General features: G+C 40.9%; 1 protein-coding gene across 1 annotated transcript in view; it reads right to left on the reverse strand.

Moving 5' to 3' along the window:
• Window positions 1–24,888, reverse strand: part of st3gal3b (ST3 beta-galactoside alpha-2,3-sialyltransferase 3b) — a 122,578-nt gene that overhangs the window by 14,491 nt on the left and 83,199 nt on the right. The window contains 2 exon segments of the mRNA XM_020940934.2: window positions 6,609–6,755; window positions 15,617–15,763. Coding sequence (XP_020796593.2) covers window positions 6,609–6,755; window positions 15,617–15,763 — 294 coding nt within the window.

Raw genomic sequence — 24,888 nt, forward strand, 5'->3', positions numbered from 1 at the left:
AAGTCTCTCCGTGGCTGAGCACCGAAGTACGTCAGAGATGAACCATCTCACACTCTGAGGAGCTCAGGGACTGACCTCCTACTGGTGCTCAGAGTCATGACTAAACATGAGGAGTCAGAGTTTCAGATTCATGCAGCTCAAACCTGGAACATGTGAGACCAACTCGACTTTGACTTTTGTTTAAATCCAGACTCAAAACATTTCTGTTTAACTGCGTCTGACTGAAAGGTTTTCATTCTGCACTCTTCTCTCTCATTTATGTAATTAATGTCTCTCTATTTTTTTATTTTAATCTTTAATTTTGTGATGATTATTTATGTTTTGATTTGTTTTTAATGTGATTTTAATGTATTTCTTATTCTGTGAAGCACTTTGAATTCCTTTGCGTATGAATTGTGCTATACAAATAAACTTGCCTTGCCTTGGCTTTTTTAAGATAACTGAAAGGTTTTGAGCTGAGAAAAAGTTTATGATCTAAAAATAGGTAAAAATCGCCAACAAATCCAACATTTTTGAAAGTTGTAGGTCCCTGTCAGCCAAACACGAGCAGTTTGTGATTACATTGCCTCTACGAGAAAAATCCTCTCTCGGCCCAATGGGATTTTTTCAAACTTGAAACTGGAGGCATCTACAAGCAGCAACACCCTATCCACTTATTTTAATAGATCCATGGTCATGACAGACATAAAGCGTGATGATAGAATTCTCGAGCTGCTACTTAATTATCATCGGAACAACTGCAAAAAAAAAAAGCTTGGATCGTAACGACAAACCGAGATGACAGAAAAGCCGGTAGCAGCTGAAGTGTTTTCTTCCAGTCGACGTAAATTTGTTTGTATCTCTGTCCAATCAGAACACTTCCTGACCTCCAGACGTTGAGCAGAATTAAATAAAGGTGATTTAAAGTGTTTTCCATGTAAACCTCAATTCAGAATTATTATTTCCATGTAAACTCAAGGAGAATATTTGAATTCCGAACTATTTAATTCAGAGCAATTAATTCGGAGTTAAAAAACATGTAAATGTGGCCACTGTCAAACTGGAAAGCGTGTGCAAAAATGTCATAACCCGTAATAACAGTTTTGACAAGCAAAATCTGTCTCAAGTATTAAAGTCAAAATCTTTTCTAAACTCTTCTTTCCTTTCACTTTTTTGCGCTTTTTCTGAACGCTCTGATCCGGACTGCGGGGGGAAATTACGCCGGACTCACACATGGGCCTTCCTCGTGTGTGTGCCTTGGCAGTGCTGAAGTCTTCCAAACAAAACGCCACGAGTATTAACATGAATTAGCTGGACGTAGCGCTGATGAGTTCGCTGATGAGGCTAGCATGCTAACAAACGCCCGGGGGCTCAGCGGAGTTTAGACAGAGTTTATCATCGCGCTGACATCATGCGCCGCGAGTCCGACGAGGAGAATGAAGTGCCGCCGTGACCTCTCAAACACGCACCGGGGCTGTCTTCGGAAATAAGTGGCCGCATTTGTCCAACGCTTGTACAGTGGTCAGAACAGGAGACGTGTGCTGCTATTCAAATCAGAGTAAATAAATCTACTGATGAACAGAGCTTGTATTGTAAACAGAGATCCATCAGGCTGTTTATTGACGCGTTTGTGATGTTTGAAGATGCTGTAATCTACCTAACTGCCATGCCACGTTTGGAGGAGTAATGACTGTTTGGACTTGAAAAACTCTCTTCCTGTTTTGCACTGTACCTGATTTTAGGGTCTTTAGGGTTTCTAAGTTATTACGCACTTTCTTAACCCACGCCACACATCATACTAATTGACTACGATGACAACTTTCAGAGGCCGCAGCGAAGTTTTGGAGTCACAACAGTGCTAACAAACAGCAAGCATGTTAACGATACAACAGAACTATCTCCTGGTTCATGGAAGATTAAAAAAAATATAGAAATAGAATATAGAATATAGAATAGAATATAAAGACACAGATATTTTCCAAGATTTTTGAGATTTTTCATTTATTTTTGGGGTTACACGCTGCTATTCCAACATGCCGCTATTTAGACACTCAAGTCTAATATCTGGGTTTCACGTGACGTTGCAGGACTATGTTTGTCAGTGCGCGAAATCAGATGGAGGGCAGGAAGTGAACTGACTGGAGGAAGCTAGTCAAACACTGTTGCATCTTTGTCTGAAAAATGCCGATGTGTTGTGTAGTTTACGGCTGTGCCAATCGTTCTAACCGAGAGAAGGAAAAGCGATTTTTTTTTAGTACCGAATATAGTCGTCCACAAAGGTCAGAAATGGAAAAAGCCGACAGAAAAACGCCATAAAAAGTGGATTACAAACCTGTTTGCGGTCGGGAGGAGCAGAATCCGCAAATCATTAACAACCAACGACTAACGACGTTTGTTGACATTAAATAGTTCAGATAGAGGTTACTGCCGATACACTGCAGTTTTACACATAAAATAAGAGAAACACTCACCCCGGCGAAGACCAAACCATAATCATCATTTAGGCTTTTTGCACCGAGGTTGAGGACCCATCCACTCACAAAAAAAGTTATAAGCCTCCAAACCTTTGTACGCCTTCATCTGTTGTCTGGTGTAGAACGATGTCTGAAGAGCTAAATAGTTCTCTCTCTGCTTCGATTGTCGGCAAATCTTTTACTTCAGTTGAAAATTCTCTCATTTTCAATAAGATCAGGGTCACGCCCAATATATTTGTCGACTAACTGCTCGTACTTTTGTCTTGCTACTGGCTCTAAATCCTGACAATAAGAACTCTTCTCCATATCGGTGTTTTCCATAATCGTGTTTGTCGTGTTTGTCTTCACTTCCTGCCCTCCACCTGAAATTCGTGCGTCATCGTGATCACGTGACTGAAACCCTCCTATTGTCAGAGCAGCGGCATGAACATTATTTTTCAAGCTACTTTTTTTGTTTTCACTGTCGGAGTTGTGGTACTTTACTATTTTTCAAACGTTCTGCTTTTCCGACATGAATAATATTAATGTGACAGCCTATTATACTTTGCGCTCACATATGTCATAAGATGTTTGGGCCGGTGCAAAGCTCTTGATCAGAGAATAGTTCGGCCACAGACGAGATCAGACAGTGGGAAAATGTCCAAACTGATCGCCGTGGGAAACAGTTTGCTGCTGTGTGAGTCGGTTTTGTGTGTGACTTGATAGTTGTTGAGATTAAGAACATCGAAGAGCAGCGAGAGACGTGCCTGGGTAGACTCTCAAAAAATAAAAATAAAAACTGACGTGTCGGAATAGAGATACTAAAAAGTGTCAGAAAATCGGCACGTCTAAATAGGCACGTCGAAATGTTGTAATGAAGTGATGTTGGAATAGGAGGCGAACTAATATTTTAGGTTAGCCTCATGGGATGATTTTGAACTTTTTGATAAGACAGAAAAATACTTAAAAAACTAACTATACCCGAAGGGCTGAAACGTGTTGACGTGATTTTAACTTTATCTGCCATGTGGTATTAAAGGCATTTCATTATTTTGTACTTTTTGAGTGCCTCAGTTTTTTCCTACTTTGTATTTGAGACTGATCGATACACTGAAGAGCACCAAAAAGGACAATTCTGCACAATTTTTGTATATCTAAGTAACACTCCTGCCCGCAAAACTTTGCAGAACTAACTATTCTTATTTTTAGCATAAGAATAGTCAAAATTCAGTAGATTCAAGAGATATATTTAATGCCAAACTGTGGAATATTCCAGGTAAAACAATCACATCTCAGCATCTCTGAAACTTTAATTATTACATATTATTAACAACTGAAAACAACTTCATGGTTCATGTAATAAAGTAAACTGTGTCGTTAACTGTTATTTAAGGACACACAGAAAAAAAAAAGATAATGCATCCCAAGGGACTACGCAAAAATAAAGAAAGAAATAAAATCTTTCTCCATTAGATATATTGTCAAAGCAGCTCGAAGGCTCCATTCAGACTGCAGGGCTTAACGCTCAATTCCGATTTTTTGTGAAATCCGGTGTTTTTGCAAGGTCGTTCACATTTCCAATTAAATGTGACTTGTATGTGACTCCAGTGTGAACATTAAACGCCCCAAAAGTGTCCCACATGTGACACTGGAGACACGACGACGTCAACCACAGTGAGCGTCTCTGTGTTTACAGAAGTTGTCCAAACATGGACGCAGCATTGAGCACCTGGAGATTTTAAAGTTCCTCTCGTACCAGAGCCAGAACATGAACAACTTACTTGTTTTAAGGAGGAGATTGAGAAGGAGAAGGATGAGGTTTTTGGTCGTGGTGTTTTGTTGGACAGCGGCAGTGACGTCCGTTGAAAGGAACATGTGGATGTGGAGACGGAGCCAAGAGTGGTGAGTGGTGATGTGCTTCACTTCAGTGACACGGAGTTCATTAACAATAGTGACGCAGAATAGTGACGTTTGTGTCTTGTTGATAACGTGTAGGTGGATGAATGCACTTTGGCCGTTCAGACTGAAGTCACATGTCAAAAGATCAGATATGTATCGGTTTCAGGAGCACATATCCAAGTGTCCTGGGTCACATTTGAAAAAATCGGATCTGTGTCATTCAGACTGTCATTAAAAGATCAGATACAGGTCACATAGAAGCCAAAAAATCGGATTTGGGTCACTTCAGGCTTCAGTCTGAACGCAGCCAAAATGACAAAATGAGACTGCTGTCTGCAACTCTGCACTGGCCTCTGAAAGTTGATTCAACACGGTGAAAAATTACGATCCTAGAAATGAGTTTGCAAGCTGAGAAATAACTCGTTCTGTTTTTCATGTTTTTCAAGCCTGTAAAAATCAGGTACAGTGCCTTTAATTCCCCAAACCCAGACCATGCGCTTCTATAGTGGATCTTTGTGTAGGGTCTGATGGAGTCTGGCGGGGGTCCAGCTGCACAGGAGTGGTCCCTGCTCGTCCAGACCCTCGTGTTAGCAGCAGCAGCAGCACTGGGGCCGTGGGGGCTGCAGTCTGAGGCCAGAACACGCCTGTCAGTAACAGCAATTAGACTTTGGGGTTTAGACAATAAGATTTAGAGCTGATTAACTGGAGTGAAACCAATTTCCCACAATTCAATGATTTTTTACAATGTTAACAGAAGCAGGGGTGGTTCTAGTTTTTGGGTGGCCCTGTGCAAAATGTTGAAAATGCCAAAATAGAAAATATTGAGAGCTTTCTGTCTTCAAATGTAATATGATACCGCAGAGAATTCCAGGCAAAGCAATAATATTTAATTCAAGTTTATTTATATAGCACATTTTAAACAACTTTAAAAGTGAATTATGTAACTTTTCTGGTGGAGGGTCTGTCAGCTGCTTTTCTCCATGGACGTGTTATTGCTTTGACTGGAATGTTTCACAGTACAATGTTAAACCTTTCCATCTTCATCACAGAGACCAAACCAGGCTAAATTACAGGTCAGATCTGGGGAGAGGCAAGTCAGAATGTCTGCTTTTGTGGGTATTTTTCAGCTATACCTTATGTACCTCACCCACTTTACTAAAGTCATACTGTGGAACACTCCAGGCAGAGACATATCCACAGAAAGAAGGTGACCCCAAACTAAAAAGTTACACAGTGCACCTTTAAACTCATAATTCTCAACATTAATCGGTCTTTGTATAAATACTAAGGGTGTAAAAATAACTGAAATATGGTGATATCGTATCGTCAAAGTTCTCTCAATATGTCTCCATGTTTAATGAAATTACATTTTCTTTTATATTGGAGGGGTTGTTGGTTTAACTTTTAAACTCTTGATTCTGAACTTCAAATGAACTGTTTGAAATTAAGTGTGTGTATAGTGAGTGTCCTGGTGTTGGTGATGTACTTTTGTGTGATTGTTGCTGTACTTTACCTTATCCTGTAGATGATTTTACATCAACCTGCCGAGGGACTGAAGATGGAAATGTTCATAATGTTCATTAATATGTGCTGTCCCTTTACAAATAAATAAAAATAAGAAATAAGAATAATCCCGTGGCCCATCACAACATATCGAATCACCAGTCTCTTTGCTTAAATGAAGGTGCAGCAACAGCTAAAAAAAAAAAAAGACATAGGGAACGACATAGACCATGATCCTTTGCTCCATTTCTGTGTAGACAAGAAGAAATAACAGTTTTAATACTTTTAAGTCTTAGTTCTTTGGATTAAGTCTTGTCGAGGCATTTTAAGAAGAAAAAGTAGGGTTAGCCTCCACAAAATATCACAATAAATATCGTACCCTGAGATGTATATCGTGAAAATATCGTATCATGAGACTTGGATATCTTTAAATACATAGTTTCGCAGTACTTTTTTCCCTGCATAAATAGTAGTTTTTGCATGAAGTCCCCCTGCAGGTTTAGTCTTGTAAGTGCAGTTTGAGTCAGATCCACAGATACGTTATAGTTTTGGAAGCTGTTGCCACGTCCCATTTTTTGGTCGATGAAAAAATTCTTTGGTCAAATGCAGCCCTACAATGCACCTTTAAATAATATGATTAAATCTTAAATAAAAAAAAAAATTATAAAATAACTCAACCTCGGGGCCCCCTATGTGGAAATGGCCCCCCCTTGGACATGCCCAGTTGTCTTTTACACAGAATCACACTAGTTCCCCATAGCTTTAAGTACCCACCTCTTTAATGGCGGACATCTTGACGGTCTCGTAGTAGTGCAGGGGCGCGTGGGGCATGCTCATGTCGTAGCCGAAGCCCGCCACCGCCACCTCGTCGCAGTTGTGGAGCGCCATCGTTATAGCAACCGTCCCCAGCGTCGGAATGTTCTGGAGCAGACACACAAAAGGCCGGCCGCTGTTATTATTGGGTCTTTTAGCATCTCGTAATGAAGACCGAATGATGACCAAAAATAGACCGCGAGAAACTGGACGGGACCCCAGGAACATTTATAAAGCTTTGTCCGGGTTTTAATTAAGATGAAGCGATGGTTTGATTCCAAGCTCAACAACACAGAGGACAAGTAGCCAATGGTGCTCTTGGCCAGTTTAAATACAGAGGTCTTAAGGGCTCAGAGTGAGACAAGGCGGTGAATAGGCTGAGGCTGCGTTCACATACACTGGATTACACCCTCAAATGTTAACAAACTCTCATAACCTGAACTGGAACTAAGCAGGAATTAAAAGATGCACTGTGTAACTTTCTGGTGGAGGATACATCAAATCCTTCTCTCCATGGAGATGTTCTTGCTTTGTCTGGAATGTTTCACAGTATGGAATTAAACCTTTCTATCTCTGGTTTCTTCATGGAGACTAAACTAGACCAAGTTACAGGTCAGATCTGTGGAGAGGTAACCCCTCTCAGAGTCAGAACGCCTGTTTTTCAAGGTATTTTGAGCTATAAAACCCACATATAATTGAATAAAAGTAGAGCTGTTTAATGTCATACTGTGGAACATTCCAGGCAGAGCAGTGACATATCCATGGAAACAAACAGATCCCCAACCACAAAGTTACATTATGCACCTTTAAAAAACCCATACTAAGCTATTTTCTGATCTATGTTATGTTGTTGGTTCCTCATCAAAAACACATTCAGAGTTGTGTTTTGTTTCGTGACACACAATCGCTGCATATTTAAGCTGAGGCCTTCTCTCAAACTGAAAACACTGTTCCACTCTGTGATGTCATTTGGTAGATCAGTAAGAGCTCCAACGTGATTTTAAACTCCATAAACCAGGGATCTCCAATTTTTTTCCTCGGAAGAGCTACCTTTATAAAATGAAAATGTGGAAGAGCTACTCATTTTAGCAATTGTCAGAAATTGTGAAAGCAGAAGAGTCACGGCAAGCCTTAGATGGGATACAGTTAGATACCTATTAAACATAAACTATTATACATTTATTAGTGCACATTAATATGACACGTTTACAATGATAATTAATAAGATTTTAGTTATTAAGCGCAATACAAATAATTTAGAATTGCTTTGGTGAGTTACTTGGAAGGGGGAGGAGAGCTACTGGTAGCTCCCGAGCAACAGGTTGGAGACCCCTGCCATACATCTTAACGAGAATCATTTGGGCAATTTTAGCCCCGGAATGGCCAAATTCTATTGAACAAAAGCTAAGTCAAGTCGTTCACTTGAAAACTAGGACTTGGTGCAGGCAAGGTGGACCAGAGCATTTTGAGCTTTGGTGCAGACAGATGCAGACAGACTAATAACACAGGATTACTCAAACGTGTGTGAATAAAACAAAATTCTACTCCAGGTGTGTTTTTGATGAGGTAACAACATACAACATCGCTAAAAACACAAGAACCAACTTTGTGTAATCTAGGAACTTTAACCTGGACTGTAGAAGGAGTAACTTGGTCCATGTCTAAGCAAGAACTAGAAATATGAGGAGTTACACTACTTAAGCCTGCCTACTGTTGTTGTGTCCTGGGGCAAGACACTTCACCCATGTTGCCCAAGTAGAGATGTGGTGTATGGGTGAGTGAGTGATTGACAGTAGTCCATAAGTCTTTATTATACAAGTTACTGAATTCATAACGCACCTTTTAAGACGCTTTACAGTACATAATTCAGTCACCCAATACTCTGTAGTCGTAAACTGCTACTGTAGCCACAGTTGACCTGGGACACAGTGGCAAAAGTGAGGCTGTCAATGTGTGCCACCAGGCCCTCTGATGTGTGCAAGTGTGTGTGTAGTGATCAAATACATACTAGACAAGGTAGGGAAATGGTAAATAGTCACAACGACAGCAATCATCTGTGGTCAACCTGTGGGTTAGTGGATCTATCAATGATGTTTATCCTTCTAGACTATTTTTTGAAGCCCCGAGGAGCAACCATCGTCCACGCAGTCTCCTTATCAAGAAGTACTTGCCAAAAAAGGCTCCTCGTTAGTATAGTGGGCCGACCTTCGAATCAGTGGACGAACACTCTACCGACTGAGCTACAGTCGCCCAAGATGAGTAAAGTGTCATGCCTAAAAACACAACAACTTTTTCCACCCACTACAGCAGTCTTCCATCTAAACACTAACTAGGCCCAGTCTTGGTTCATTTCCGAGATCTGACAAGACAAGCAGGTATGTCCTCGAACAAAAAGTAGCAGTTGTAGGAGAATACAAGTACATCCCAGTTCATTCCTACAACTAGACCTGTCACGATAATCACTATATTCACTTATCGTTCAATATATGAAAGTTGAAACAATACAATTACATTTTCTTTTCTTTGTAAAAGTGGGAAAGATTGTTGGTATTTTTGTTGTTTTGTACCGTATTTTCCAGGCTATTAGATGCTCTGGATTATAAGACGCACTGTCATTGAATGGTCTATTTTCGAACTTTTTTCACAAATAAACCACACCAGACTTTAAATGAAACCCAACAGTGTGATGGGTGAGTGGTTTTGTTTGTTTGTGGTGTTCACGGTGACTCTGGGCTTTGTTCAGTTGTGGCGTGTAGGGAGGGTGCTGTCTGGGACCAACGGATTGTCGGCGTGTTCGCAGTTCAGTTGTGTTTAGAAGTGGCACATTGCACTCACTTTTTCCGTTCGTTCCTCCGTTCTGTTCCTCGTCGGCGTGGAGTGATGAGTGTGTCTGTGGATGTTTTTCGCCGTGCAGTCGCTGTCTACTCCGTGTGTGTTTGCGTGCGCTGCAGGTGGTGTGGCTTTGTAGTTTACTGAAGTCGTACTGGGACACCCGAGTGGATTCGTGTATAGGGCGCTCTGGATTGTCATTTTTTGATGGGGTTAGAGGCTTAAGAGCGCGTCTAATAGCCTGGAAAATACGGTAATACCACAAGATTTGAGCTGTAGAAGGTTAAATAAGTGACTCCAATTGCGGCTAATTATTGTACATCTCAGTAGCAATATATATTTCGTGCTTCAGAGTCTGTTATCGAGACAGGCCTACCCACAACTTCCTAATTAATTCCCACAACAATAAGTAAAAGTTCCTTTCGAAGCCAGAGCAGCACACGTAACACGGCGACTTCAAAATGCTTCTCCCACACCTCCAGGCTATTTGGTCAAGGTTAATTGCCATTATCCTCCAGAGCTGACCCAGTCTCCGTGTTTACACTGTGTTTCGTACCACCGTACCCAGGCTGTTTATCCACTCTGACACCAGTTCCTCCTGCACGGGTCCCCCTCTGCTGCATTTGACCCGCCGGCTTTGTTCTGCCTGACTGCGGCTAACTGACTCTGAACACTTGGTGATTAACTATTACCTCGGAGTTTCAACTGGACTCCGTGGGGTTAAACTGCGCTTCCTTACCGCCCCGGGGCTTGGACACGAAAGAAAAAAAAAGAACGAATGAAAGAAAGAAGAAAGGAGGAGTGTAGGGAGGCCTTATTAAAACCATTAGCGTGATTTGGGGACCCTGGGGGGAGCTCGCAGATGGCCAACCCCCTACCGTGAACAGGACTAGACGAAGCCACACATGCTTACAACAAATATAAGCAATATAATTTTTCATAAACATATACATTAACTGTCGGCGGTGTTGATGGTGGAAAGTGTCAAATCGCACAGCTAATTTTGAAGTAGACTGAATGACCAGCGTGGCCATATGTTGCGCACATGTTCTGGGGGTAGTTGACTCCGTGGGCTTAGAGGGGGTGGGAGGGAGGGAGGCGGGAGAGGGGGGAGAGGGGGGTATAGGTAGTCTACATCGTTTTGGGCCATTTTCAAACCAATATTCTCCGTCGAAGTCATCAGCAGAACACACATGAGGGGCAATTACGGGCGCATGAGGCAGAGAGGGGCAGACTCGGAGCTCTGGGTTCTGGTGTAGTTCGGTGACCTGCAATTACCACGAGTCTGCTCCGATACGAGGGGGGTGCGCTACATGTTGTTACGAGCAAATGGAGCGAGTTAAGAGAGAGCTGGATCGGGAGGGCGAGGAAATTTAAACAAGCAGCAAAAACCTGTCATGTAAAAACGACAGATCTGAATGGAGAACTCATTCTACTTGAGAAGCAGTTCTATTTTTAGCAATGCACTGGAGTCTTATGTCTCCTCTCTTGACAATTCTTCTTAATGAATGCTGCTTCCAGCCACTATATATTTGTACATTTAAGTTCTGTTACTACAGTGCTCTTTACTTTCTCTTTCACTGCCCACAAAAGTTCTCTTTCACCCCTCCTGACCACCAGAGGGCGGCGCTGAAGGCACTGAATGTTCCTTACGCATGACCAAAAGGAACATTCAGTGCTTTTAGCGGTGCCCTTTGTTACCATAGTTACAATAGTAAGTGGTAACACTTTATAATAACTACACCTTATTTAGCCTTAATAAAGCATGAACAAAGACTTAATTAAGAATGATTCACGCTTAGTAACTACTTAATTACTACCTGAATTAGCACTTGCACTTAATTCACCTGTGCTGTAAATAGTTACTCATAAGTATTTCTTCCTTAATTACTCATGAACTAACCATTTGTGTGTGCATTTGTAAATGTATATTTAAGTACAAATTTGAAGCATTTATTAATGATTAGTAAGCCATGAGAGAATGATTTACTAGTAATGCATTATTGTTTTGACCAACCTTAACAAATCCTTAATAAAACATAATTCGTCTTCACTTTAGAAAAGCTCTCAAAAAGACTTAACAGATAGCAGATAACAGCTGCCTGAATTATTATTGCATTGCATTATTAGTAAATCATTCTCTCATGGCTTACTAATCATTAATAAATGATCAAATGTGTACTTAAATATGCATTTGTAAACATCCAAATGGTTAGTTCATGAGTAATTAAGAAGTATTGACTAACTATTTACAGCACAGGTGAATTAAGTACAAGTTAAGTGCTAATTAAGGTAGTAATTAAGTAGTTACTAAGCGTGAATCATTATTAATTAAGTCTTTGTTCATGCTTTATTAAGGCTAAATAAGGTGTAGTTATTATAAAGTGTTACCTAGTAAGTTTTAACTCTTGTAAAGCCTATGAATTGCACTGCATGTCACATATTATTTTTTACATTTTTGTGTGTGTGTATATATGTATCTTATATATATACATTTTTCTTCTTCTTTTTTTTTGTATTTTGCAGTACTTTTTATTATCCCTGTAGTAGGATAATTGTCCTCTACATTTCACCTATCCTTTCAGGAGCAGTGGGGAGCACATGGGGCGCCCGGGGACCCATCTCCCTGATCTTGTTGCTAGGCTTGGTTAGGAGTACCTCAGCTGGAGAATTTGACCTGTGGTAATATGTCATGGAATATGTCGTACCTTAGGATTTAACCAAAGGAACTGCTGATGGTGAAGAAGAAATAATATTATGTGTTGATATGTTCACGATCTCTAAAAGTGAATATTTTGTGCTCTATAAAGTTTGGCAAGTTTATCTCTGACTTCTTTCATGTCTCTCACTCCCACTCTGAGCTGCTCCCCTCTGGACGTCCCTATAGACAGACTGTATACTTGTTTATCAACACAGAGGATGTGTGTGCAGCCTGAGAGTACAAAACAGTTTCTAACTGTGTGATAAAATAAGTTATGACACTAAGTCTGTGTTAAATGCAAGTGAGTGCATAAATGACGAGAAGAAACGTCTCATACTTCAGTAGTTGGACATCCACTCACACCTGAACCATACACCTATCCCCGCCCCCGAGAGAGTCTGAAATCTGCTGAAATCCTACAAGACACTGACATGATACAGACAGAACAAAACAGCTCAATCTACAGGAGACATGTGCAGTAGAGCGCCAAGTGACAAAGTCTGATAATCTCTCTATTGGGTTCCAACCACAGACTGTACACAGCGCTCGGCTCCAGTCAAATGAAGCTCACGATGATATGATGTTTATTTGATGACAGGGGTTACAGAGCTGAATTTAACCAAAATATGATATATATATATATATAAACATTTTAAGACCAAAATGATGAGGAGCACAGCAGCAGTCACAGAGAGAGGAGCGGCAATATTCTAATGTTCTAAGGCTCCGTTCAGACTGCAGGGCTTAACGCTCAATTCTGATTTTTTTGTGAAATCTGATGTTTTTGCGAGCTCGTTCACATTTCCAATTAAATGTTACTTGTATGTGACTCCAGTGTGAACATTAAACGGCCCAAAAGTGTCTCACATGTGACACTGGAGACACGACGACGTCAACCACAGCGAGCGTCTCTGTGTTTACAGAAGTTGTCCAAACATGGAAGCAGCATCGAGCACCTGGAGATTTTAAAGTTCCTCTCGTACCAGAACCAGAACATGAACAACTTACTTGTTTTAAGGAGGAGATTGAGAAGGAGAAGGACCAGGTTTTTGGCCGTGGTTTGTGGGACAGCGGCAGCAACGTCCGTTGAAAGGAATGTGTGGATGTGGAGACGGAGCCAAGAGTGGTGAGTGGAGATGTGCTTCACTTCAGTGACATGGAGTTCATTAACAATTTTCACCTACTTCAGTGCAGAATAGTGACGTTTGTGTCTTGTTGATAGCGTGTAGGTGGATGAATGTGCTTTGACCGTTCACACTGAAGTCACATGTCAAAAGATCAGATATGTATCAGTTTCAGGAGCACATATCCAAATAGTCTGGGTCGCATTTGAAAAAATCGGATCTGTGTGGTTCAGACTGTCATTAAAAGATCAGATACAGGAACATAGGGGCTAAAAAATCGGATTTGGGTCACTTCAGGCTGCAGTGTGAACGCAGCCTAAGTCAGTGGGAGCCAGGGTGAGTAGAATCCAGAAGAGCCGCACGTGAACTTCCTATTGGGAATGCAGAGACTAGTGCGTTAGCTCTGTGCATTTATATACAGTCCATGGTACCAGAAAAAGTATAAAAACTTCCTTCCTCCCTACATCAGCGAACCTCCTGAATTCAAGCCATAAATCAGAGCGGCTGTGATTTATGGAGCTTGTGTTTTTACATGTATTAGTCTAATGTCTCATGTTCTTTGCCTTAAGTGTACTTTTCTCTATCCAAGATAAATTCCCATCTGGAAAAATTAATTTGGAGATTACGAATTACAGTTTATACCAAAACACAAACCAGCCTCTTCTGGTAAAACAGCCAAAGCCTTAGTCTGTCTGCTTAATGTCCTGACAGGATGAAACAAAACTACACGATACTATACTACATTTGTCCTTGTGTGCAATAATGCTTAGATATAAAAAAATACTTACGGATCAGCCTAGTTTAAACAACACTTTTCTGCTCCACTTAGCTGAGCCCGTCCCTCCCACCTTGTAATTACTGCCAAACTGCTCAGGTATGCTGCACCTAGCTCCAAAAAGCCCTCAAAACCACAGCGCATTATCCAACAGGAGAAAGTAACAAGGAAGATTACAGAGGTAGAGATTAGAGACACTCCCTCCCTCGTGAAAGCACAGGAAAGGCCCGTCAATAACTGCAGACAACGAGCTCTCTGGTCCACACGTTTTTTTCCTTTCTTTTCTTTCTTTCATCAATTATGGTAAATGGCTGGGGTCCGGTCGGCTGTTGTCTGAGCTGGAACAGGCCTGATTAGGTAAATTAGCCTGAGGGACGGTGATGTTAGCTGCTTTTGTGTTTTCCCCGCTCGCTAATAATGACAAAATGAGATCAGAGGAAGTTTTTTTTTTCCACAGATTTGACCTCCACTGAGAAGATATTTTTATGTATTGTTTGGGGTAAGGATGAATGGAGTAGGTGCAGAGTATCACGTATGCCAGTTCCGCGCATGGATATACAATAGGGTTACAGTCAGTATGTAAATTACTACACTCTACAAAACTAAGATGTAGCAGATCCAACAGAGTCTGGAACAATTAAGCAAATAATTGTGACTACAGTAGACTATTAACAAATAATCAGTCTTATTTTGATCATTGTAATAGTCACCTGTAGTATACAGACTCTAAAACCCACGCAAGAGCAGCATCACTGAACCAATCAGAAGAGACTGAACCAATCAGAAGAGACTGAACCAATCAGAAGAGACTGAACCAATCAGAAGAGAGAGCTCTGGAAGAACAGAGGACAGAGGACAGAACAAACTGAACATGGAGGAGTAGAGGACAGTGTCCTGGCACCACAAAAAATAAAGCATCTCCAAACTCTGCCCTTACCCTCAACAAATAAAAGAAAGCAAAAAGTTAGTATTCTGAGGGTTTCATATTTATGTAAGAAAAACAAAAAATTAACAAAAATAGGTTTGATTATTTACATGTTGTTGCATTGTTCACGAGGAGTATGACCAACCAAGAGAGTTTCTAACTGTTGGAAGAGAGTACTTGATATTCTTTCAGAATGTCTTCAGTTAAAGAGGTTACTTTGCACATCATATTTCTGAAGCCAGGTGTGTGAGGTTAGACTTCCACACTTGCAAAAAGTGAGCTGCATTTACAGTGACGTTTCAGCAGATAGACCTTCATCAGTCCAGTGTTTGGCCCTAGTCTTGGGAGTCTTTCTATTTTTAGAATAAAAAGGAGGTTAAAATGAACACATGTATTCATGTTCAAGTAACACACTAAAAGTAAATAGAATGTGCAACATTCTAAACCTCTCTATGTCCTGGGCTCCACTGCTGACCCATTCAATAAACTCAAATTCATGCACCACTCATTGGTTTATTTTTGTCTTTCCTGGTTGAAGTGACGTGTTTTGTGAGTTGATGGACAGAAGCTGAAAATGCCAGTGTGTATAAAAGTGTATAAAGCAGAGTTTCTCACCCCTTTGCCCATGAGGCCGTTGTTGAAGGGCAGCCCGATGAACTGGAAGGCTGCCTCTTGAATGAAGTACGGGTTGAGAATCCTCATCTCACTGGGCTCCCGGGGCACGGCGTGGGCCACGGACTTCCAGAAGCCCTCCACTCCCCTCTGGAACAAACAAAGCAGGAGCACATGTCATGTTAGCATGTTTGAAGAGTACACAATACAAAAACAAAAAAAGCATTCATATTTCAATTTTCTTCCAAATGGTAAAGACACACTGAGTAACTTTTCTAGTGGAGGGTTTCCATGGAGATGCTACTGCTTAGTCTGATTGTTCTACAGTATAGCATTAAATCTCTCTTTCATTTATTCATTCATTACAATAGTTCTTATTGCTTAAAAGCTCCGTAGATCTGACCTGTAACTTGACTTGGTAGCGTCACCTAGTGTAACCATGGAGATAGAGAAGTTTAATGCCAAACATTCCATAGGAGACAAACACATGACAAAGCTCCACTAGAAGTTACGTAATGAAGCTTTAATGCTCATGAATGTTTATAAAATCTACACTGAGAACTGAATCTTTACTAAAATGACACTGATAAAAAATGTTTTAGCCCGAGATTCCTGAATCATTTATGTATTTTGTAACAGAAAACAGAAAATAGAAATGAACAAATCTGAAACCTTCTGGTGACAGTGTCCATGTTCAAATCATAACCGTGACCGAACCAGAAGAGCCCAAACCTACAGTCTCACAGTAACACAGATCAAATGTGGAGGTGATGACACGTGCTGAACGGCGGCTGCTGATTGGCTGACAGCAGGTACATCAAAGTGAGTAGGTCTGACACAGAACACAAGAGTCCACCAGGAGCCAGACCCCGCAGCACTGATTAGGGAAATGACTCTGGGCCTTTAATAGATCACACCGGGACCAGGGGCTCATGGGTAATTACCATCCCAGGGAACAGCGCCTGGTCCTGGGTGAGGGGCGCTGGGTGAGGGAGGGGTCTGGTTGGAGCTTTTTCTGTTTGAATTTGAAGTTTGAAAGTGCTGAGTCATGACTATGGTTGCATACTGCAGGTTTGGCAGTTAAACAGAGTGATATTAAGGGCCTACAACGCTCTGCCATCTGCTTCTCTCCATGAACATGATATTGCATAGCCTGGAATTTTCCACAGTGTGGCATTAGCCTTGTATTTATTTCTTTAGAGACAGTGAAGTAAGGTAATATCTGAGGAAAGGCGAGCCCACTCAATAATAATGCAAGATAAAATCACCCAAATAAACGCATGACAGACAAGCGAAACTATTCTAGGCAAAGCAGTAACATCTCCATGGAGACAAGAAGGTGGCTGACAAATCTGCACAAAAGTTGCACAGAATACCTTTGTTAGTTTATATGTTTATTGGCTCACACTTTCACACTAAATTATTAACTACAATGATATTTTTAAAAGGTGCAATACACAATACACAGCTTTTGTTGAAAAATGACTGAGCGCCCCACAATCCAGAGCGCCCTATACACAAATCCACTCCACACCAGCACGACTTCAGTAAACTACAAAGCCACAAACACACACGGAGCAGACAGCGACCGCACAGCGAAAAACACTCACAGACACACTCATCACTCCATGGCAACGAGGAACAGAACGGAGGAACAAACCGAAAAAGCGAGTGCAATGTGCCACTTCTAGACACAACTGAGTCTCTGCGAACACGCCGACAATCCGTTGGTCCCAGACAGCACCCTCCCTACACGCCACAACTGAACAAAGCCCAGAGTCACCGTGAACACCACAAACAAACAAAACCACTCACCCATCACACTGTTGGGTTTCCTTTAAAGTCCAGTGCGGTTTATTTGTGAAAAAAGTTTGAAAATAGACCATTTAATGACAGTGTGTCTTATAATCCAGAGCAACTAATAGTGCGGAAAATACGGTATGTAGAATGTGGAAGCAGCTCTTAGGGCCAAAATGAGACTGTCATGTGCTGTCTGGGGTGAGATATAAAGCATTTTATCATCTGCAAACCGTCAAGTAAAGCCTGCACACTGTTAGCATGCTAGTTGTTGTTAGTATAACCGTGACTGTGCTGTGTGATTTTGTGTTAAAAGTAGGGATGGGCACGATTAGTCCACTAATCAATAACTGATCATTAAGAATTTTGTCGATTACGTTCATTTCTAATCGACAAACTGAATGTAAGTGTCTGTGTGTGGATATGAAGCTGAGTCTGACACAAACACTGGAGTTGAGGCCTCAGTCCCACGTTTGGGCTCTGGCTCCTCCTTGGAGACACTGTACCATTCAGCGAGTGTGTTTACAGACACATCTGTATCTCAGATTGTCATGGTGCATGTTTATGCAGTATCACGGTTACTGCAACATAAAGAGCTGCACTAAACCTGCACACGTATGATCTTTGAAAACATCACGACACACAGAACAGACTCACCTTCAGCAGAACACCCCTCTGTCACAGAAAGAACACTCAGATTCCACTGAGTCATGTCCTTTAGTCCGACAGAAGCTGAACCACATCAGCGCACAAGAGCGTTTTTTTTCTCTGCTTAATTTATGCAAATTAGACATGTGGTTTTAAGTTTCATTTCTACTTGCACAAAGCTGCATTAAACACATTCGAATCTCAAAAGGGCTGATGTGGCTCTAGAGTGGTGATGGTTTTTATGTTGTAAAGTTGAGTTTACTTATGCAGATTAGTTATAGTAATAATAAAGATAATAAATAAATAAATATAAAGACATTAATGATTAATAAAAAATCGATCGTTAAGTCTCCCAACGATCAATTAATAAAATTTCATCGAATGCCCATCCCTAGTTAAAAGTAAAGTCCACCTTTTTTAAGTGAGTTTGTAGGGCCAACCATGCAGAGCCCAGGTCAAACATAAAGCATTTTTATTGTCCGCAAACTAGTAAGTAAGACTAATTAGCATGCTAGTTGTTGTTAGTATTGGAGTGATTGTGAAAAGTTTTTATAAACTGGTGAATAATTAAGATACTAGGAATACATTTGGTTTTTCAAGTTTTCTAAGACGGTTCAAATCAGGTACAATGTCTTTAAACTGTCGACACCAATCTCTGCGGCTCCAATAAAGTTTACTTCTTGTGCTAAAAGTAAACTCCAGTGTTCTTAAGTGCGTTCAGAGAGCCAGGCCTGCAGAGCCCAGGTGAAATATCACAGAGGAAATGACTCTGATCGTATGTTGACCTGAGGGAGGACCACGCAATCACCTCCAGTCTGAGAGGAGAGCCGTCACACTCTCCCCGTGCAGCCTGAGACTCATTTCACTGCGGCATTTGTTCCACTCAGGCTCCACTCAGGGACCAGGCTCCAGTCTACACACAGATAACAGGAAGGGGCGCTGGGATAGAGGAGATGAATAGGTCAGCTTTAGCAAAACGCCTGGGAATGGGGTCACGGTTGTGATTCTAGAAGCACGACTAGAACTACGGGATACTGGAAGAAATTAAGATATTGAAAGAGGAGCTTGATAAGAGCACCGAGCTGGCTTCACAGAAAAAAATGAAATACTAAAAAAGGTCAAATTACTTGAATTCAAAATATTAATCTTAAAGTGTCTGTACCTGATTTTTAGCAAAATTTGTTTTATCTCAGTACAGACATATTGTAAAAGGAGCTCAAAGGATCTTATAAAAACTTTTTTTTATTTGTCTTTGTTTTTTATTCTTGTTTGAGAATCAGGAAGTGAGCAGTGTTAGCATTGCAGTGAGGACAGAATTCCCTGAAGAATAACTTTTGCACCACTGCAAATCAGCTGGCTGGATTACGGCTACGTTTACACTGAAACGAATCACCGTATCACTATATCGGAAAAGATATGCGTCCAGACAAGTTGTTTCTGTGTCTGCAAGTCTTCTCTATCCACACAACTTTGAGCAGATTTGTTTGTTTTACAGAAACAAAATTTAAAACCACATGACTCATTTGCATAAACTGAGCTCAAAAAAACAGTTCACTATTGTGCACTGATGTGGTTCAGCTTCTGTTGGACTAAAGGACACGACTCAGTGGAATCTGAGTGTTCTTTCTGTGACAGAGGGGTGTTCTGCTGATGGTGAGTCTGTTCTGTGTTTCTGTCGTGTTGGAGATGGTTCATGTGAAACTTTTCAGAGATTATACGTCTGCAGGTCGTACACACACACACACACGTTTATATGAATGGACAGATATTCTAGTCTCTTAGTGTTTTGGTGGTGAATTACATCACGGCGCACAGAACTACATCAGAGTATCAGTGTTTTCAGGCGTCCACACAGTGCTGGATCAGATCTGTACTCAGATGAATTTGTGGGAGCTGGAGGCACCAGATCGTGTCCGCCGTTTTCAGTTGGATTAGTGTGGACGAACGCTGCATCCACAATGAAAACGACAAGAATACATACTAGTGTGAACAGGGCCTATGTATGTATGTATGTTATGTTATGTACACTATGGCAATAAAGGTTTTTATCTCCATGGAAACAAGCCAGTGATGCCATCAGGTCACATTACAGGTCACATCAGTGAAGAAGTGACCCTGCTCACAGTCAGAATATATGTTTGTCAAGGTATTATAAGCAATAAAACATGTATTTGTCTGAAAGTAAAATCCATTACGGATGTTCAACTTTATGGAATTAAACTGACAAAGCAAAAACATTTCCATCTCCTGTCATGGAGGACCTTTCATTTCAACAGTTTAGAATAACTTTTTTTTTTTACTTGTGTACATATATTATTTTACTTGTTTCAAGATGTTTGTGACAGGTTTCAATACTTGATCAGAAATAAACGCTAAAGTTTACTTACTCTTTATTGGCAAACACAATTTTAATCAATACTCTACTGTATCAATATATCACCAAGAGTATTTTTTTGGTTTATTTTACTAAATTATTTTGTTACAGCGCAGCAGTTTTGTTGCTTGTTTAGAGGAAGGAAACTCATTTATGAGACACATTTGACATTTTCACTGTTTTGGTGAGTAAAATGTTTGTGTTTCATATGAACTTTGAACGAGAAGTGGTTTATCAAAGACTTTTAGTATCACAGCCATGATTTAGACTTGGACTTTTTTTATTGAACTGTATTGAATTGTATCGAATCGAAAGTGCACTGTATCGTGATATGTATTGTATCGTGACCTACGTATCGAGGTATGTATCATATCGGCAACTTCTTAATGATACCAGCTCTATTAGGTATTGTATTTTATCTGTTTTCCCTTGATGGTCATTTCTTAAGCCTACAAACACAGTGCTACAGTAATTCATAATTCATAAAAAACACTACTATACCCCCAGTACCACACCTACCCTTCTCCTGCCCCTGCTCCTACCCCTGTCTCGGTCTCGCTCCTGCTCCTGCCATTGCCCCTGCCTTGCCCCTGCCCGTAAACTGCTCGTGTGCGTGATCGACTCCTGTCACTGTGTCTCTCCAAAGAGGCACAAAGCCAAGCAGGTCAGCCGGTGTAAATGGGAATCACCTGTTCAAACACAGCGTGCACTCCCCCCTCTTTGATACCACGTCCGTGCGCTCGCTCCTGTTTGTGCTAACCGCCGGTAGCAACAGTCTGCGGCCCGTTTGAAGGAGCCTCGGCAGGGTACAAGCCATGACAGGACCGGACGCTCTGCTCCTGTCAACACAGCTTGTATTTGCCAACAATCTATTTAGCGGCGCACAAGGGGATAAAAAGCGTGATGCATTTTTTCGTCTTTTATTCTGAGGAGTGAAAGGAGCTAATGGTACACACACACACACACACACAAACACACGCCCCTGGGTTTTGAAGAGTGGTGACCTAACATGTACTGGCCTTTGAAGGTTTGCATACATGTTACAGGTGGGTGAAGAATGTATGAATGTGGAATGGGCGCTGGTCTTCTGCTGGAATGTGCAAAAAACTATGGATGGCAAAGTCCTATATGACGCAGAATGGACTCTTGTGAAATGTAAAGGTGTGTTGTGTGCATTTTTGGTTCGGGGGAGTCCGTCACCTGCTTATATGTTATTGCTCTGCCTTGAAATGTTCCACAGTATGACATTAAACAGCTCTGCCTAACATTAGTTTAATTACAGATGGTTTCATAGTTCAAAAATACTTAAAAACAAAAGAAAGGTTCTGACTGTACCGGGTTGAATCGCCACAGATCTGACCCATAACTTGGTCTGGTTTGGTCTCCATGGAGATAGAAAGGTTTAATACCATACTGTGAAACATTCGTCTCCATGTACAAAAGCATTTTACGGACCCTCCACCAGAAAAGTTACACAATGCACCTTTAGGTTAAATTAGAAGTTGTTACCATCTTAACAAGATACCTGGAGCTCCGTTTCTTTCAAATATGCTTGAGTAAACTTTTCTCCTTACTTTCTACATATCGAAGGCTCAAAATGCTCTGTTCCACCTTGTGATGTCATGAAGCTGTAGTTTGGAAGTGAACAGCTCCTTTTACCTTTAGTTCAGTCAAGATTTGCAATTCCAGAGCTGAAATTATCCAAATGATTCTAGTGAAGGTGTGTGGAGTTTAAAAACACAGCAGAACACTGTCCGTATTATTACATGACATCACAAGGTAGAACTCGGTGTTTTCTGTTTGAGAGCATATGAACGTATGTAACTTATTACAGTGTTTCTGTTACTCAAAAATACAGTAAGATAAGATAAACTTTATTGTCCCAAAGGGAAATTTGTCTTGGGCTCACTGCCCACAGTAGAGGTCTGCGCGGGACAGAATTTTCAGCTGTGTATGGGTCGAGGCGCGGTGGGCGGTCCGGCGGCATGGTTAAGCCCTGGCAAAATCCTGGCAATATCCTGTTTTAGTCCTGTTTTAGTCCTGTTTTAGTCCGATTTTAGACTGATTTTAGTTCTGGTTAGTGACACAGCCGGCACGACATATGGGAGGGGTGGTGATCTGCGCGATGTACGGGACGGGGGACGGTCTGCGCAGTGTACGCGTTAGTTTGCGGGACTGCAGTTTGTCATTGTGTACTCCTGCTCTCACCCGCACCCGCAATGAGTTTTCAAAATGTGTCCCGTGCCGCACTGTTTTGCGTTGGGTCCTGAGGGAGGCCTGTGGGAGTGCAGGGCTTAAAATACTGTTACACTCACACATGCAGTCAGACAACAGTCACAACCATAAAATGTCCAAGTTATTGCACTAGCACTATTGCACAAACAGTTATTGCCCAAACAGTTATCATACCTTTGAATAAAGTGACTAAAGTGACCTTTGTTGTGCAGATTTGTTGAGTGCAACAGAAGTGTAATTCTCTCTGTGAACAGGGTTGCCTTTCCACAGATTTGACCTGTAATGTAGCTTATAATTGTCATGAGATAGAAAAGTTTAATCTCTGTTATGGAACATTCTAGGTAAAGCAATAACATCTACATGATGACAAACAGGGACAGAGCCTCCACTAGAAAAGTTGCGAAATGCACCTTTAAATCCCAAAGCAAATCTTGAATTTTCTTACAGGCCGAAAGTTCATAATTCAGTAAAATAATAAATCTACTCGATCATAATCAAGGCCTGATAAATACAGAGTTTAGTCAATGAAATATGAGCTCCATTTGTCAAAGTTCAAATGTTGTTTCTGTAGTTAGCACATTAGCTTTCCGTCGCTGCCAATATCAACATTGCAAAACAAACCACAGAGCGACGGTGATTAAAAGTATCATTTAATGTCAATTTAAATATTTTTTGGAGAATTCGGCATCAATCTAGAATCTTTAAAGGTGAATTGTGTAACTTTTCTGGTGGAGGGTACATCAATGTTTTTTTTTTTTACTTTTCTGGTGGAGGGTCCATCAATGTTTTTTTGTTTTTTTTCATGGAGATGTTATTGCTTTGTCTGGAAAGTTTCACAGCATGGCGACCAAACCAGACCAAGTTACAGGTCAGATCAGTGGAGAGGCGACCCCACTCACTGGGAATGCATGTTTTTCTTGGTATTTTTGAGCTTTAAAACCACCTGTAATTGAATAAACATAAGGTAGAGCTGTTTAATGTCACACTGTGGAAGATTCCAGGCCATAGAAACAAGCAGGTGACAGAACCTCCACCAGAAAGTTACGCAATCCACCTTTAAAGACATAAAATCAAGATCCTTTAATTTAATTGTTTGACTGTGCATGTTAATGAGGATAAATGTTGAAAAGATGCTGGACTGACGCCATGAGCCAATTTCCTTCTGTTGTCCCACATTGGTTCTCACAAACAACTCTTATTCAAACACCTGTGTACTTCCAACACTCTAGGCAAGGAGGGTGGTGTCTTGCCCAAGGACACAACAGCGGTATTAATGATTCAGTTTTGGCCCTGCGAGCAAAGTTTGACAAGCGACTGGCTTCACGCGATTCTTAGAGACTGTCAATATACATAATGACAAATGAAGACGAGTTCAATAGCAAAAACAGACCAAAAGCGCTTTTCTTTTTGTTGCCATTTTCTAGAGATTTTAGCAATGTCAATAATGTACAGTGGATTTTGTCAAGACGAGATGGAATAATACTTTAATAAATGTAAAATAGTGTAGTGATATTTCCTAAAAAAACAAACCAAAGAGTAAACTATAAAGGCGCATTGTGTAACTTTTCTGGTTTAGGGTTCATCACCTAGAAAAACAGGTATTCTCAGTGTGAGCGGGGTCACCTCTCCACAGATCTGACCTGTACCTTGGTCTGGTTTGGTCTCCATGAAGATAGAAAGGTTTAATGCCATACTGTAAAACATTCCAGACAAAGCAATAACATCTCCATGGAGAAAAGCATTTGACAGACCCTGTGCCAGAAAAGTTACCTAATGCACTTTTAATCCCCTGAAGACTAATTTTCAAATGGAAAATTAACTCAACTCATATCTCTAGTTAAAACAATGAATAAAACACTAAATATTTAACAATGTCACCTTCTAAACCTACACACTAACACACAATTAGTCAGATGCCCTGGTACAGCTCCTTTACTTCAGTTCGTTGACCCAGCCTTCGAACCCTGTGAGTAGACTCCAGTCACCCTACATGACGACGCGAGTTGGCATAACACCGTGTACAGATAAAAATGGCACTTATCTCACGGCTATTGTTACCTGTCAACAGTTGCATGTTTATACACGCTTTAATATTCCAAGCATTCACTACACAAGGCAAATGAGCAACGCATAGCTGTTTACGTCAAGCAGGGAATCAAAGTTGGAGAAGGATGTCAAAAGTATCAGAAAATCAGAGACTACTTGACACTAAAACTCGTAT

This window comes from Boleophthalmus pectinirostris, unplaced genomic scaffold, assembly GCF_026225935.1.
Source record: "Boleophthalmus pectinirostris isolate CB_2022bp ecotype Guang Dong unplaced genomic scaffold, ASM2622593v1 HiC_scaffold_16, whole genome shotgun sequence".
NCBI classification, from domain to species: domain Eukaryota; kingdom Metazoa; phylum Chordata; class Actinopteri; order Gobiiformes; family Gobiidae; genus Boleophthalmus; species Boleophthalmus pectinirostris.